General features: G+C 42.7%; 1 protein-coding gene across 1 annotated transcript in view; it reads right to left on the bottom strand.

Moving 5' to 3' along the window:
- LOC106588785 (growth factor receptor-bound protein 10) overlaps positions 1-9,590 on the bottom strand; it is a 57,577-nt gene extending 47,987 nt beyond the window's left edge. The window contains exons 1-2 of the mRNA XM_014178196.2: positions 9,346-9,590; positions 1,214-1,328 (exon numbers count right to left, since the gene is read on the bottom strand). Coding sequence (XP_014033671.1) covers positions 1,214-1,264 — 51 coding nt within the window. The 5' untranslated portion in view covers positions 1,265-1,328; positions 9,346-9,590. The remainder of the gene's footprint in view (positions 1-1,213; positions 1,329-9,345) is intronic.
- Positions 9,591-15,118: the final 5,528 nt, after the last annotated feature.

The following is a 15,118-nucleotide window of genomic DNA, read 5'->3' as shown; positions in this document are numbered from 1 at the left end:
GTCTGTGGAAACCAGAACTACACAACACAAACACTCCATAACACACATATAATATGCACGTCATACAAACTTGACACACCAGAACGGTCCTATAACCACAACCATACTGACCTTTCACACAGACACACAGGTCCATGGCAGCAGTGATACCACATAACCGTGCAGGAAGGTTGTAACTACAACATTCCCATGTCAATAGAACAGAGTTAGGTATTATATTACCACAATAAAGGGATATTTGATCAATTTTACATATTTAGATATTTGTTTCCTTACCTTGCGGAAAGTCTTTTCTGACTGTATTGAACAGATCGAGGACAAAAGTGGTGAAAGAGAGAGCGGTTTGAGAAGCTAGTGTTGTAAAAATGAGCATGTCTGACCATCTTTGCAAGCATGGCAGAACTTGGGCCTGCACAGTACACACCATATCCACGCATATGGAGACCACTGGGTTTGAACGCAGGTTATTAGTGTGCCACAAGACAGAATTAGCCCGCTGAGCTAAAGCCTAGTTTGGAGAGAAAAGTCTTCTAGCATGGTTCTCTGCTACACACTCACACAAAGCGTTTCTCCCTCTAATGTGTCCATGGCTCACATCCAGCTCTCCCGCTTGGAAACACACACACGCGCTCAGCTCTTCCGCTCCGAGAGTCTTGGAACATGGCTCAGATGGACAAAATATACCCAGAGAGAGTTATGTAAGTACAGTATGTGGAAGAGGTTCGTCCTCATCTACACACACTCAACCTACTGTCTCAGCCCTGAGAGGTTGCATGGTGTGTGTGTGTGTGTGTGTGTGTGTGTGTGTGTGTGTGTGTGTGTGTGTGTGTGTGTGTGTGTGTGTGTGTGTGTGTGTGTGACAATGCATTATATAATGGATAAGGTTGGCCCATCAACATGATACAGCATGACAGCTTACACACACACACACACATTCCACGCTTTCAGCCCTAATGAACTAAAATGCTGATTGGGGTGGGTGGGAAAGGTGGTGTGTGTCTGATGTTGTGAAGTTGTTTGTTTTGCTGGTCTATTTATAGGCCTTAAGGGCCACCAGTCTAGTCCTATAGGACACAACGGCACTTCTAATGGGTCTATGTGTCAGCTGAGCATTGTCACGGTTACGGCAGGCATGCAAACATGTTAGACCCAGCCCTGTCACTATGGTTATAGTCACAGACACAGGTGTCGTGTGTGTGTGTATAGTCTTTACCTGGAAGTTAGATTGGAGGAGGAAGTAGTCCGGACACCCGGCTAAGGCCATGTTATCCTTCCGCAGGCTCCGGTTCTGGAGATCACATTTACTTCTCACGCCACAGACCAGATACCTAAACAGAGAGACCAACGGATCATCAAACAAGGAACCCTAACTGTAGAGATAGACAATAACAAAATCACAATCACACACACACATGATGCTTGTCAAACACAGCAATTCCTCAGACTAAATAAGGGATTATCCCATGACTACTTAACACTTGCAGAGAGAGAGAAAGAAAGAAAAAGAGGAGAGCGACAGACTAAGGGCCAGTTTCCCAGACAAAAAGTAAGCCTATAGTCCTGAACTAAAAAGTATGCTCAAAAGAGAATCTCCATTAAAAGTGCTTTGTGGTCTAGTACTCAAGTCTCCTTTCTTATCTAATATGGGCTAGTCTTAGAGTGTCTAAATTGGTCTACATGCATTGACTAAGCACACTGGTCCCAGATAACTCACTGCCACATTCCTGACCGTACCATGATGAAGCTTATCCTAACCTTGCCTGGTTGGGGACAAATCAATGACTGTATATACAGTATATGAATGGACAAAGCCATCGATCACATGACACATTTATTCCTATGTGAAGACTCAATAGCACATTGGAGACAAATTAGGTTTGTTAAGATGGCATTTTATGGAGACATGCAGTTTGAGCTACTTCAGGAAGTGATGTTGCAGGCTAGCTCAGTGCTGCCCCCTCTCATTGTGTAACTCAAGTTGAAGGCTGACTGGGGTACTGCAGGTTGCCATTGGCAACTAAACTTCTGTGTGTGATTTTAAAATAATTGGTTCAAGGCGATATATGCCCTTAGCTAGCTTAGAATAAAATTATTGGTACCATGATTGTCTTTGATTTTTTTGGGGGGGTTTTCATTCACTATAATGGGGATCCTGTTTCCTACTAACAATGCCCACAGGGCGGTCGGCCTTGAACTTGTGGTTCAATGAGAGGGGGCAGTTGCTCTCCCCTGGGGAAAATCCTAATTTCCACTTAAAAAAAAGAGGCAATCTGCAGTTGCTACATCCATTTTTGGACTTATAAATGAAGTTTTTGCATATGAATGTAAGAAGCCTTCTGCCGAAGCTTGATTTTGTGAATATATGGATAAAAAACTGCCGACCCGGATGTATTTATGCTTTCTGAAACCTGGCTTAAAAAAAATCTATTACAGACAAAAATATTGGCATAAATGGTTACAATGTTTTTCGTACAGATCGTAAATCTAAGGGTGGTGGTGTTGCTGTATATGTAAAAGACAAGTTCTCTGTGGTCATTCTGACTTCTGTTACTAAACCTAAGCAATTTGAATATCTGTCTTTGAACCTAAACCTTGGCTCATCTTTAAATATTGTTGTATCTTGCTGTTATAGTCCGCCATCGGCTACTGTTGGCTCTCTGGATTGTATTTTCAAATTGTTATCACAGAATGTCAATTCTGAGTTTGTCCTGATGGGTGATCTGAATCAGGACTGGCTAACATCTAGCTCTGATCAACTTAAAATTCTGTGCAATACCTACAATCTTACTCAGATTGTCAACAGTGTAACTAGGTTGAATATAAAATATCCTCTGAAATCCTCTTTGATTGATTTGATCTTGACCAATACTCCTAATCGTTTTAATGCTTCTGGTATTTTTGCAAATTACATAAGTGATCACTGTGCCAGTGCCTGTGTGAGAGATGGTAAAATTCCTAAGCGATCTCCACATGGTATTACAAAAAGAAACTGGAAGCGGTTTGATATTCAAGGTTTTTTACATGATGTATCTAGCATTGAATGGAATAGAATTAATCCCTGATGTTTAACTAGCCTTTTCTTACTTCCACAACGCATTCCAGGATGTATGCAATAGGCATGCCCCTTTTAAAAAATTCAGGATTAAGGGCAGAGAGAACCCTTGGTTTACTAAGGAACTTACAAAAATCATAAGGGAACGAAATGCTATGTGGGCTAAAGCAAGAGGGACTGGTTTGGCAGATGATTGGATGGCTTTTAAACGTCTTCGAAATATGGGTGTGGCTATGATCCGTAAATTGAAAGCAGACCACTTCCTGAAATCTACTTCACAAAATGTAAATAATCCATCCAAATTTTGGCAAGTAGTGAAAGGTTTGGAGTGCATAAAAGATACACAGCTTCCTAAACAATTGTTGGTCGACACTCAGATTGTAACTGAGAGAACCTCCATTCTGAAAGCCTTGAACCAGCATTTTTTAGATGCAGGCAGTTTATTTGAAAAGGTCAAAGGTATAATTGAGCCCCCTATAAATTTACCTGACACCCCTGTGCACTCCTTCACCAGGTTTTCCTTTTCATCCTTCTCTGTTTCAGATGTGTGTAAAGCCCTGAAAGAAATGGATGAAAAAAAATCCCCTGGCCCTGATGAACTAGACCCCCGCCTCCTATACCTAGCCGCTGACATCATTGCTCCCCCCTTAACATGTATTTTTAACCTTACGCTTGATGTTAAGGAAATCCCCAAGTTATGAAAATCTGCTTTTGTACTGCCTCTCCTGAAAGGTGGAGATCCCTCGCTACTTGACAACTATCGACCCATTTCAAAATTGTCTGTACTATCAAAGGTACTGGAGTCCTTAGTTAGTAGGCAGCTAAAGACCTACTTCCAAGAAAACAATATCTTAAATGGAATGCAATCAGGTCTTAGGTCTGGCCACAGCACTGTTTCAGCAACATTGAAGGTTTTAAATGACATCCACTGTGCTCTTGATAAGAAGTTACATTGTGTGTCTGTTTTTATTGATTTGTCGAAGGCTTTTGACACTGTGGACCATGCCGTGTTAGTGCAAAGGTTAAAATGTTGTGGAATTACTGGTCATGGTCTAGATTGGTTTATAAATTACCTATCAAATCGTACACAATGTGTAATGGCAGATGGTTGCAAATCTGAGTCCATAGAGGTGTGTTCAGGTGTTCCGCAAGGTTCTATTTTGGGCCCACTGTTGTTCATTTTGTATATCAACAACATTAGGGATCTTATTGAAACAGCGGATGTTCATTTTTATGCAGATGATACTGTTCTTTATTCAAGTGGTAGTAGTTTATCTTTAGCTTTTGAAAATGCCCAAAGAGCATTTAACATCATACAACAGAATCTGTATGATTTAAAGCGGATTCTAAATTCGGGTAAAACAAAATGCATGGTATTTTCAAATGCCAGGCATGTTACAAATCATGTCATTGCTACATTAGCTGGACATAATATAGAGCAAGTTAAAGTGTACAAATATTTGGGTGTGTGGGTTGATGATAAGCTGAGCTTCACTGTGCATGTAGAGAACTTGATAAGGAAGCTCAAGCTGAAAATAGGATTTTATTTCCGGCATAAGGCTTGTTTTTCTTTTGAGGCCAGGAAGGAGCTGGTACGATGTACATTACTGACGGTTTCAGATTTTAGTGATGATATATATATATAACATATATGCAGGCCTCAGCCACTACCATGAGAGCACTTGATTCAGTGTATCATGCAGCCCTCAGGTTTATTACAAATCAGAAACGTCTAACATCATTGTGATCTCTACAGCGCTGTTGGCTGGTCGTCATTGACCTTGCGTAGGCTTAAACACTGGTATACACTGATTTATAAGGCCATATTGGGTAAAATGCCATTTTATCTCTGTTCTTTTTTAGTTAGGTCAGTAAATAAGTATCAATTACGGCCCCATTATGATTTGCTTCTAACAGTACCAAAAATTAGAACAGGTCAAGGTAGAAATAGTTTTAGTTACTTAGCACCGTGGTCCTGGAATTCTCTTTTGAACATTTTATAATGTGATGATCTAGTTTCGTTGGCGGAGTTCAAACACTTGATCGATGTATATACACTGCTCAAAAAAATAAAGGGAACACTAAAATAACACATCCTAGATCTGAATGAATGAAATATTCTTATTAAATACTTTTTTCTTTACATAGTTGAATGTGCTGACAACAAAATCACACAAAAATAATCAATGGAAATCCAATTTATCAACCCATGGAGGTCTGGATTTGGAGTCACACTCAAAATTAAAGTGGAAAACCACACTACAGGCTGATCCAACTTTGACGTAATGTCCTTAAAACAAGTCAAAATGAGGCTCTGTAGTGTGTGTGGCCTCCACGTGCCTGTATGACCTCCCTAAAACGCCTGGGCATGCTCCTGATGAGGTGGCGGATGGTCTCCTGAGGGATCTCCTCCCAGACCTGGACTAAAGCATCCGCCAACTCCTGGACAGTCTGTGGTGCAACGTGGCGTTGGTGGATGGAGCGAGACATGATGTCCCAGATGTGCTCAATTGGATTCAGGTCTGGGGAACGGGCGGGACAGTCCATAGCATCAATGCCTTCCTCTTGCAGGAACTGCTGACACACTCCAGCCACATGAGGTCTAGCATTGTCTTGCATTAGGAGGAACCCAGGGCCAACCGCACCAGCATATGGTCTCACAAGGGGTCTGAGGATCTCATCTCGGTACCTAATGGCAGTCAGGCTACCTCTGGCGAGCACATGGAGGGCTGTGCGGCCCCCCAAAGAAATGCCACCCCACACCATGACTGACCCACCGCCAAACCGGTCATGCTGGAGGATGTTGCAGGCAGCAGAACGTTCTCCACGGCGTCTCCAGACTCTGTCACGTCTGTCACGTGCTCAGTGTGAACCTGCTTTCATCTGTGAAGAGCACAGGGCGCCAGTGGCGAATTTGCCAATCTTGGTGTTCTCTGGCAAATGCCACATGTCCTGCACGGTGTTGGGCTGTAAGCACAACCCCCACCTGTGGACGTCAGGCCCTCATACCACCCTCATGGAGTCTGTTTCTGACCGTTTGAGCAGACACATGCACATTTGTGGCCTGCTGGAGGTCATTTTGCTGGGCTCTGGCAGTGCTCCTCCTGCTCCTCCTTGCACAAAGGTGGAGGTAGCGGTCCTGCTGCTGGGTTGTTGCCCTCCTACGGCCTCCTCCACGTCTCCTGATGTACTGGCCTGCCTCCTGGTAGCGCCTCCATGCTCTGGACACTACGCTGACAAACACAGCAAACCTTCTTGCCACAGCTCGCATTGATGTGCCATCCTGGATGAGCTGCACTACCTGAGCCACTTGTGTGGGTTGTAGACTCCGTCTCATGCTACCACTAGAGTGAAAGCACCGCCAGCATTCAAAAGTGACCAAAACATCAGCCAGGAAGCATAGGAACTGAGAAGTGGTCTGTGGTCACCACCTGCAGAACCACTCCTTTATTGGGGGTGTCTTGCTAATTGCCTATAATTTCCACCTGTTGTCTATTCCATTTGTACAACAGCATGTGTAATGTATTGTCAATCAGTGTTGCTTCCTAAGTGGACAGTTTGATTTCACGGAAGTGTGATTGACTTGGAGTTACATTGTGTTGTTTAAGTGTTCCCTTTATTTTTTTGAGCAGTATATTATAGAAGAGTGCAATTGTTTTTAGGCCAGCTGTTTTTAGTCAAGATGTTTGTGTTTTTAAATGTAATATGTTTTTGTTGTACTGTATGTGTGTTTACAGTTTTGTTTAATGTTGTGTGAGTGTATGTAATTTGGTTTGTCTGAAACTTTGTTCCCCTTGCTGCTATTGGACCTGGTCTCTCTTGGAAAAGAGATATTTATCTCAATGAGAATAAACCTGTATAAATAAAAGGTAAAAAATAAAAAGTTAAATAAAAAAATAAAATGAATGATATTTACCCATTGATTCTTAAAGAATATAACTTAGAAATGCCTCAGCTTAGTTCAACTGTCAGACCCCATCAGAACCCAAAATAGTGTTTTACTCCAATGTTTGTAAACAAAGAAATGTAAACAAACACTATATAGCACTTTAAACATGGTTAAAAACTATACTTTATATATATACACTTTATATCATTGATGATCAATCAGTCCTTAGCTCTCTCTATGAATTAGACTGGTTACACTTCTCCAGCACCATCCCTCAGCTTTTTACAGAAACAGGGGTGGGAAAAGCGCTTTGTTATTGTTTCAACTGCTGATTGCCAAGAGCACGCGAAAATTCTATTTAAGTGGAAGTTAACATTTTCACCTTGGACAGAGTGGAGCTAGCAGGCAATCTTCGGTGGGCTGCCGCAGCACTGAAACGCTAGGAGAAACACTGACTGGGCTAACTCACTGTGAAGCATGGAACATATAGAGAATCTCACTGGTTCTTATCAGTGGAAGGTTGTTCCTCATCTTGCTAGAACAAAAACAGTACCTGCTGTATGCCGACCCGGTAGCGACGAACCTACCTAGCTACCTAGCTAGCTACCTACCTAGCTACCTAGCTACCTACCTAGCTAGCTACCTACCTAGCTATGTTGTGCTAGCAAGCGAATACACTAACGTCAGCAAGCTAGCTAAACATTTGGCTATGGACTAGCACTGACAGTTTAATTATGGAAAGTTAATTAAATTGTTTATTTGTCACCTTGCTAGGTAGTTATTTAGCTGTGGGCATCTGGCTAGTATCAACAAGGGCTTTCTACAAAAAAAGCAACATTAGATAGCTTGGAAGCTAGACCATAAGCAATACGCATGGATATGCGTTGCCAAGCAACGCTACTGCCACCTTCTGGTTTGGAGTATGTTAACAAGGCTGAGTGGCTGAAGACGTCCAAGGTCGTTGCTGTGTGAACACAAAAGAGATTGACTGCCGAAAAACGTTTGACAATTCTACCGGTATGTCTGAGCTTTAACGCTAGGAGAAACATGATTGGGCCAACTCACTAACTCGAGAAGCTGAAAATAGAAGCCAGCTATTAACAGCTACCCCATTCTCCTGTCTTATCACACTGACCCCTTCATTCATTCAGACACACACAGAGAGACTAACTAGCTTCATGTGAGAGAGAGACTAACTAGCTTCATGTGAGAGAGAGACTAACTAGCTTCATGTTATTTGGCCTCTAGCTGGACAGGGAATGGGTGTTAATAACATGCCATGTCCATCTAATAACCATGTTGATGTATTGAAACACAACCCCCTTGACATTTTCTGACATTTTCTGACATTTCATTTGTGTTTCAGAAGGGGGGGCGAGAGAGAGAGAGAGAGAAACTGATTAACTGGCCATACATAGAGGACCAGAGAGCTGACTGGAACAAAGAGCAACTTAATAATGTCAGGGCCCTGTGTGTGTGTGTGTGTGTGTGTGTGTGTGTGTGTGTGTGTGTGTGTGTGTGTGTGTGTGTGTGTGTGTGTGTGTGTGTGTGTGTGTGTGTGTGGCTGGTGGGAGGAGCTATAGGAACATGGGTTCATTGTAATGGATGGAATGAATGTAATGGTATCAAACAAACATATGGAAACCACACTTGACTCTGTTCCATTTATTCCATTCCAACCATTACAATGAGCCTGTCCTCCTATAGCTCCTCCCACAAGCCTCCTCTGGCGTGTGTGTGTGTGTGTGTGTGTGTGTGTGTGTGTGTAGTTTTATTGAGAAGGCCCCCAACCCAAGTCAATTCTGCTGATTCCGAAAAATTCCCTGCACTAACACACCTGATCCTGCAATTCAATATCTGGAGGCACAGCTGATTAGTAGAGAGAGAGAGCACTAGAGAGAGGGGTTGACAGATGACTCAGTGACAGAGCAGCTAAGCCAGTCAGATAGCTGAGACCATAAAAGGTGCAGATTACATTATGTAATGTCTATGTATATTAAGTCATGGTCTTTATGACAGTCAGCCATGCAGACAAACAAAAGTAACTACTTACTGTCATAAACTAACAGAACCTCTGGCCTGATGCAACCATGATTTGAGGTCCACTCTACATCTTGTATAAAATGTAAAACATATCATTATGATTTAGTCTGTGACTTAGGTAAAGATGCATAGTGTGTTGTTGTTGTAGGCGACTTCTGCTTTATGAAACCGGTAGACTAGTCTGCTCAACAGTATGTGTGAGAGGGTCCTATAGACCAGGCTGTACCCTCCCTCTATCTGGGTGCATGAGATATGTAAAGCAACCATAAACAACATAACGTTTGCCAAGAAAATAGTCTTCGCGGCACTTCTCCAAACAGAAACATAACGGATCAGATCAGGTAAAGAAAGGACGACTCACCTCGAGACCTGCTGGACTAGCACACAGAAACGCACGGAGCTGAAACGAGGGGAGCGCGTGACAATCGGTGTCTGTAGGCTATTCCTTTAGATAAAAGGACCAAACAAATGGGGAAAATCTCCTGTAGTTATCGCTCACGTTGTCCTATTGAGCTGGGTACACAGTCACACACAACATCCTCTCTCTCTCTCTCTCTCTCTCTCTCTCTCTCTCTCTCTCTCTCTCTCTCTCTCTCTCTCTCTCTCTCTCTCTCTCTCTCTCTCTCTCTCTCTCTCTCTCTCTCTCTCTCTCTCTCTCTCTCTCTCTCTCTCTCTCTCTCTCTCTCTCTCTCTCTCTCTCTCTCTCTCACACACACACACACATTTAACACTGGACATCCAACAGCTGACTGCCACAAGTTTAACACACAAGAAGGAAAACTCTTCCCTGAACCGCCTCCATACGCAGCTGACTCCTCCCCATACAGGGAATCCCTCTCGATAATAAAGCCACCGTCTTCAATATGTGCACCATCAAACCAGACTAACAACATTTTTACAACGAATGGAGCAAATGCAATCCAATACTATAACCATATGCAAAGATCACTTAATTGCTATCATGTCTGTTCCCTGAGATCAACATTACTTTTTTAAAACATGATTTGAAGCTTACCCATCCTTTGTTTACTAAAACTTAAATGACCAAAAACCCAATTGCATGTAGCAATAATTTCCTTCGATTTGAAATATGATACAGTATGTTAAGACAAGCTCATAAGGCATTTATAAGTTATACTCATTTTTTAAAGTTTTGTTTTACATGTTATACTCATTTATAGATTTTTTTTACCCCCCTTTTCATAATATGCAATTGTGATCTTGTCTCATCACTGCAACTTCCCAACTGGCTCCAGAGAGGCGAAGGTCGAGTCATGCGTCCTCTGAAACCGCTCTTCTTAACACCCACCCGCTTAACCTGGAAGCCAGCTGCACCAATGTGTTGGAGGAAACACCATTCAACTGACTACCGAGTCAGCCTGCAGGGGAACCAGCCCGCCACAAGGAGTTGCTATAGCGCAATGAGCCAAGTAAAGCCCCCTGGCCAAACCCTCCCCTAACCCGGATGACACTGGGCCAATTGTGCACCGCCCTAAGGGACTCCCGGTCATGGGCGGTTGTGACACAGCCTGGAATCAAACCCGGGTCTGTAGCGATGCAGTGCCTTAGACCGCTGCGCCACTTGGGAGGCCAAGTTAAACTCTTTCAATGGGTTTATCTTTAATTAGTTTAAATTACTGATGAAAAGCAGGAAACAATATTGCAGACTGTGCCTTCAAAGGGGCAGAGCAGTCTAAAACATGATTTTTCTGTGTTTTATATATATTTTTACACTATAAGGTTGGAACAATACTGTGAAATTGGGAAAATTATGATAATGCACTTTTAGTTTAAGACTTGTTTGAAAAGACAGCCTGAAATGTCAGCTTGTTTGGCTGGGTGGGGTTTTTGGACCACCTGAGAGTATGCACTCCTCTGCCAATGTATTTAAAAAAAAAATATATATATATATATATATATATATATATATATATATAACCTTTATTTAACTAGGCAAGTCAGTTAACAACAAATTCTTATTTACAATGACGGCCTACCAAAAGGCAAAAGGCCTCCTGCGGGGCAGAGGGCTGGGATTAAAAATGTAAAATAAAATAAAAATATAGGACAAAACACACATCCCGACAAGAGAGACACCACAACACTACATAAAGAAAGACCTAAGACATCAACATAACATGGCAGCAACACATGACAACACAGCATGGTAGCAACACAACATGACAACAACATGGAAGCAACACAACATGGCAGCAGCACAACATGGTAGCACCACAAAACATGGTACAAACATTATTGGGCAAAGACAACAGAGACAACAATACATCAGGCGAAGCAGCCACAACTGTCAGTAAGAGCGTCCATGATTGAGTCTTTGAATGAAGAGATGGAGATAAAACTGCCAGTTTGAGTGTTTATTGCAGCTCGTTCCAGTCACTAGCTGCAGTGAACTGAAAAGAGGAGTGACCCAGGGATATGTGTGCTTTGGGGACCTTTAACAGAATGTGACTGGGAGAATGGGTGTTGTATGTGGAGGGTGAGGGCTGTAGTAGGTATCTCAGATAGGGGGGAGTGAGGCCTAAGAGGGTTTTATAAATAAGCATCAACCAGTGGGTCTTGCGACAGATATACAGAGATGACCAGTTTACAGAGGAGTATAGAGTGCAGTGATGTGTCCTATAAGGAGCATTGGTGGCAAATCTGATGGCCGAATGGCAAAGAACATCTTGCCGCTCGAGAGCAGCCTTACCTGCCGATCTTTAAGATGTCTCTGTAATCTAGCATGTGTAGGATGGTCATCTGAATCAGGGATAGTTTGGCAGCTGGGGTGAAAGAGGAGCGATTACGATAGAGGAAACCAAGTCTAGATTTAACCTTAGCCTGCAGCTTTGATATGTGAAGGAGAGTGTACCGTCTAGCCATACTCCCAAGTACTTGTATGAGGTGACTACCTCAAGCTCTAACCCTAAGAGCTAGTAATCACACCAGTGGGGAGAGGGGCATTCTTCTTACCAAACCACATGACCTTTGTTTTGGAGGTTTTTAGTACAAGGTTAAGGGTAGAGAAAGCTTGTTGGACACTAAGAAAGCTTTGTTGTAGAGCGTTTAACACAAAATCCGGGGAGGTGCCAGCTGAGTATAAGACTGTATCATCCACAAGAATGGCATGGTCTACCGTATCAAAAGCTTTGGCCAAGTCAATAAAAATAGCAGAACAACATTGCTTAGAATTAAGGGAAATGGTGACATCATTTAAGACCTTTAAGGTTGCAGTGACACATCCATAATCTGAGTGGAAACCAGATTGCATACCAGAGAGAATACTATAAAGAAAGCCAGTCACTGTATTATTGACTAGTTTTCCCAAAACTTTTGATAAACAGGGCAAAATAGAAATTTGGCTATAACAGTTAGGATCAGTTTGATCTCCCCCTTTAAATAAAGGATGCACCGTGGCTGCCTTCCAAGCAATGGGAACCTCCCCAGAAAGGCGAGACAGGTTAAAAAGGTCAGAGATAGGCTTGGCAATGATAGGGGCAGCAACCTTAAAGAAGAAAGGGTCAAAACCATCTGACCCAGATGTTTTTTGGGGGTTAAGTTTAAGGAGCTTTTTTCCCCTTTAGCACATCAGACTCAGTGACCACCTGCAGGGAGAAACTTTGTAGCCGGGCAGGGGAAAAAGAGGGAGGAGCATCAGGGGTAGTCGCATTAGAAGGGGTGGGAGAAGAGGAAATGTTGGACAACAGCTAGCTTTCAGGTTACACATCCCTCCTATTAGGCTCCTCCAATTAGGCCCCTCAGACCACTCCCAGTCCTGGTAAAATCCTTGCGAGACAAATTGCATTTTTCTAGGTTTTTCTTGTTTCTTTTTGACAATTTTAATTGAAAACAATCATAGTAAGGTACTTTATTATTACTCTGAAATGATTTGATATTTAGATAAAAACGGCTGCATCGAACCTTTAACCTTTGAAGTGCATCATTGTATAAATCACCTGGTAATCTCTGTGGCCTAAATTAGCAAGAAAAATAATCTTGTTTTTGTGTGAGGAGATTCAGTCATTGGTTTAACATGGATTTGGTTGTAATGAGGTTCTGTAAACATAATAAACCTCTGAACACACAGATTTGAGAGTCAGATTTTTTTGTTCTGACTGGCAATGAACACATATGCTCCAAATCTGACCTTTTTTTGCCTGGTTGTTAACAGGTCTGTAGTGTGTGTACGTGTGTGTTCATGCATTCCCGTGCATGTGTGACCGTGTGTGTGCATGTGTATGTGTGTGCTGTGTCCCTTTTTCCTCCTATAGTCAGTCAGTCAGTTATGAGGTCAGAGGTTGATGTGTAGATTATAATTCAGAGAACAGAACCGAAGCTATGATTCACTAATAATACAACATTCCTCTCATACAGTAGATCACGTCTGGCTGCTACATCACACACACACACACACACACACACACACACACACACACACACACACACACACACACACACACACACACACACACACACACACACACACACACACACACACACACACACACACACACAGCAATCCACATTCCACGGTCTTAGAGTAGGGTTGCTGATCATGGATCAGGTTCCCCCTATCTCTAAAGTCTCGTCCACCAGCTGTATCCCCCTTTGTCTAGCCTTCTGTATTGTGTGGTAGGATTTAGCCTGAGGACGAGGTTACCCCTGTCCGTGGTTGTGTCATAAATGGCACTCTATTTCCTACTTAGTGCACTTCTTTTAACCAGGGCCCATAGGGTCAAAAGCAGTGCATTACATAGGGAATAGGGTGCCATTTGGGACCTAGACCATGTAATCTTACTCATTATGTTCTAAAAGGCTAAACTGGCCTGTGTTCCATCTCCCGGAGTCTGGTGTAGAGGCGCTGTAGACCGCTGTAGATGTTTGAGTTGGAACACCAGCCTCCCATCTGGCACAAGGAATACCCACTACTGGAATAGAATACTAAGAAACACAAGAACATCATTCTCCTTTCAACAGAATTATAAAGGATTGCTTTCTCCTTTTTTTTTCCATTTCTCCCATTTTCCTTTTCCTGAACCTGCAAGTCCTCTCTTTTTCCAGCAACTCCTTAAAATACATTGAGCAATAATCAGTGGAGGAATTAGATATAGCCTCGACTGGACAGACGGAATTAAATGGAATGTGTGAAACACACTGGATGCAGATGGGTTTTCACCAAGAGAAATGCGATGGAATCTTACAGCTTTGTTAGGATTGAAAACAGGCATATTCATGTCATGTGAACCAAATTATGAATACCAAACTGCCGATACAGAGTGTATAGGTAGCTTACGGTAAGTTAGTCTAGATGTAATAGAGTGCATTCTATTCTGCTTCAATCGGTCTATCAACTTTCTGCACGACACGCAACTCATAGGCAACCGCCCTAGTCAACAGAGCAACAAGTCAATATGCCAGACTAACAACATTTTTACAATGAATGGAGCAAATGCAATCCAATACTATAACCATATGCAAAGATCACTTAATTGCTATCATGTCTGTTCTCTGAGATCAACATGACTTTTTTACACGTTTTGACGCTACCCATTCTTTGTTTACTAAAACTTAAACTTAAAACCAAAACCCCAATTACATGTAGCAATATTTCCCTTAGATTTGAGTTATGATACAGTATGTTAAGAGAGTTTGAAACATGACCCACCAAACCACGCTTCTTAATACCCGCCTGCTTAACCCGGAAGCCAGCTGCACCAATGTGTCGGAGGAAATACGTTCAACTGATGGCCGAGTCAGCCTGCAGGTGCCCGGCCTGCCACAAGGAGCCGCCCCGGCCAAACCCTCCCCTAACACGGACGACGCTGGGCCAATTGTGCATCACCCTATGGGACTCCCGGTCATGGCCGGTTGTTACACTGAGCAAGTCTAGTCTAGTTTTAAATTGGTTTGAATCCCGGGTCTGCTGTGGCAGGGATGGATAGTATGATACTAGAAGTATAACTTCCTTCTCCTTCCCTCTTTCTTTCACCCTCCCCAAACCCCTCCCTCTGTCCATCCTTCCCTCACTGCCTTCCTCCGTCTCTCCCTCCTTCTCTCCCTCCCTACACTTAGCACCTTTTTTTCTATCCAGATCCTAAAACGGTTATTTCGCTGTCCCCGTAGGAGAACCCTTT

Source organism: Salmo salar, chromosome ssa27 (assembly GCF_905237065.1).
Source record: "Salmo salar chromosome ssa27, Ssal_v3.1, whole genome shotgun sequence".
NCBI lineage: Eukaryota > Metazoa > Chordata > Actinopteri > Salmoniformes > Salmonidae > Salmo > Salmo salar.
The sequence above is the reverse complement of the archived record's forward strand: the minus strand, read 5'-3'. Positions and strand labels throughout refer to the sequence as shown.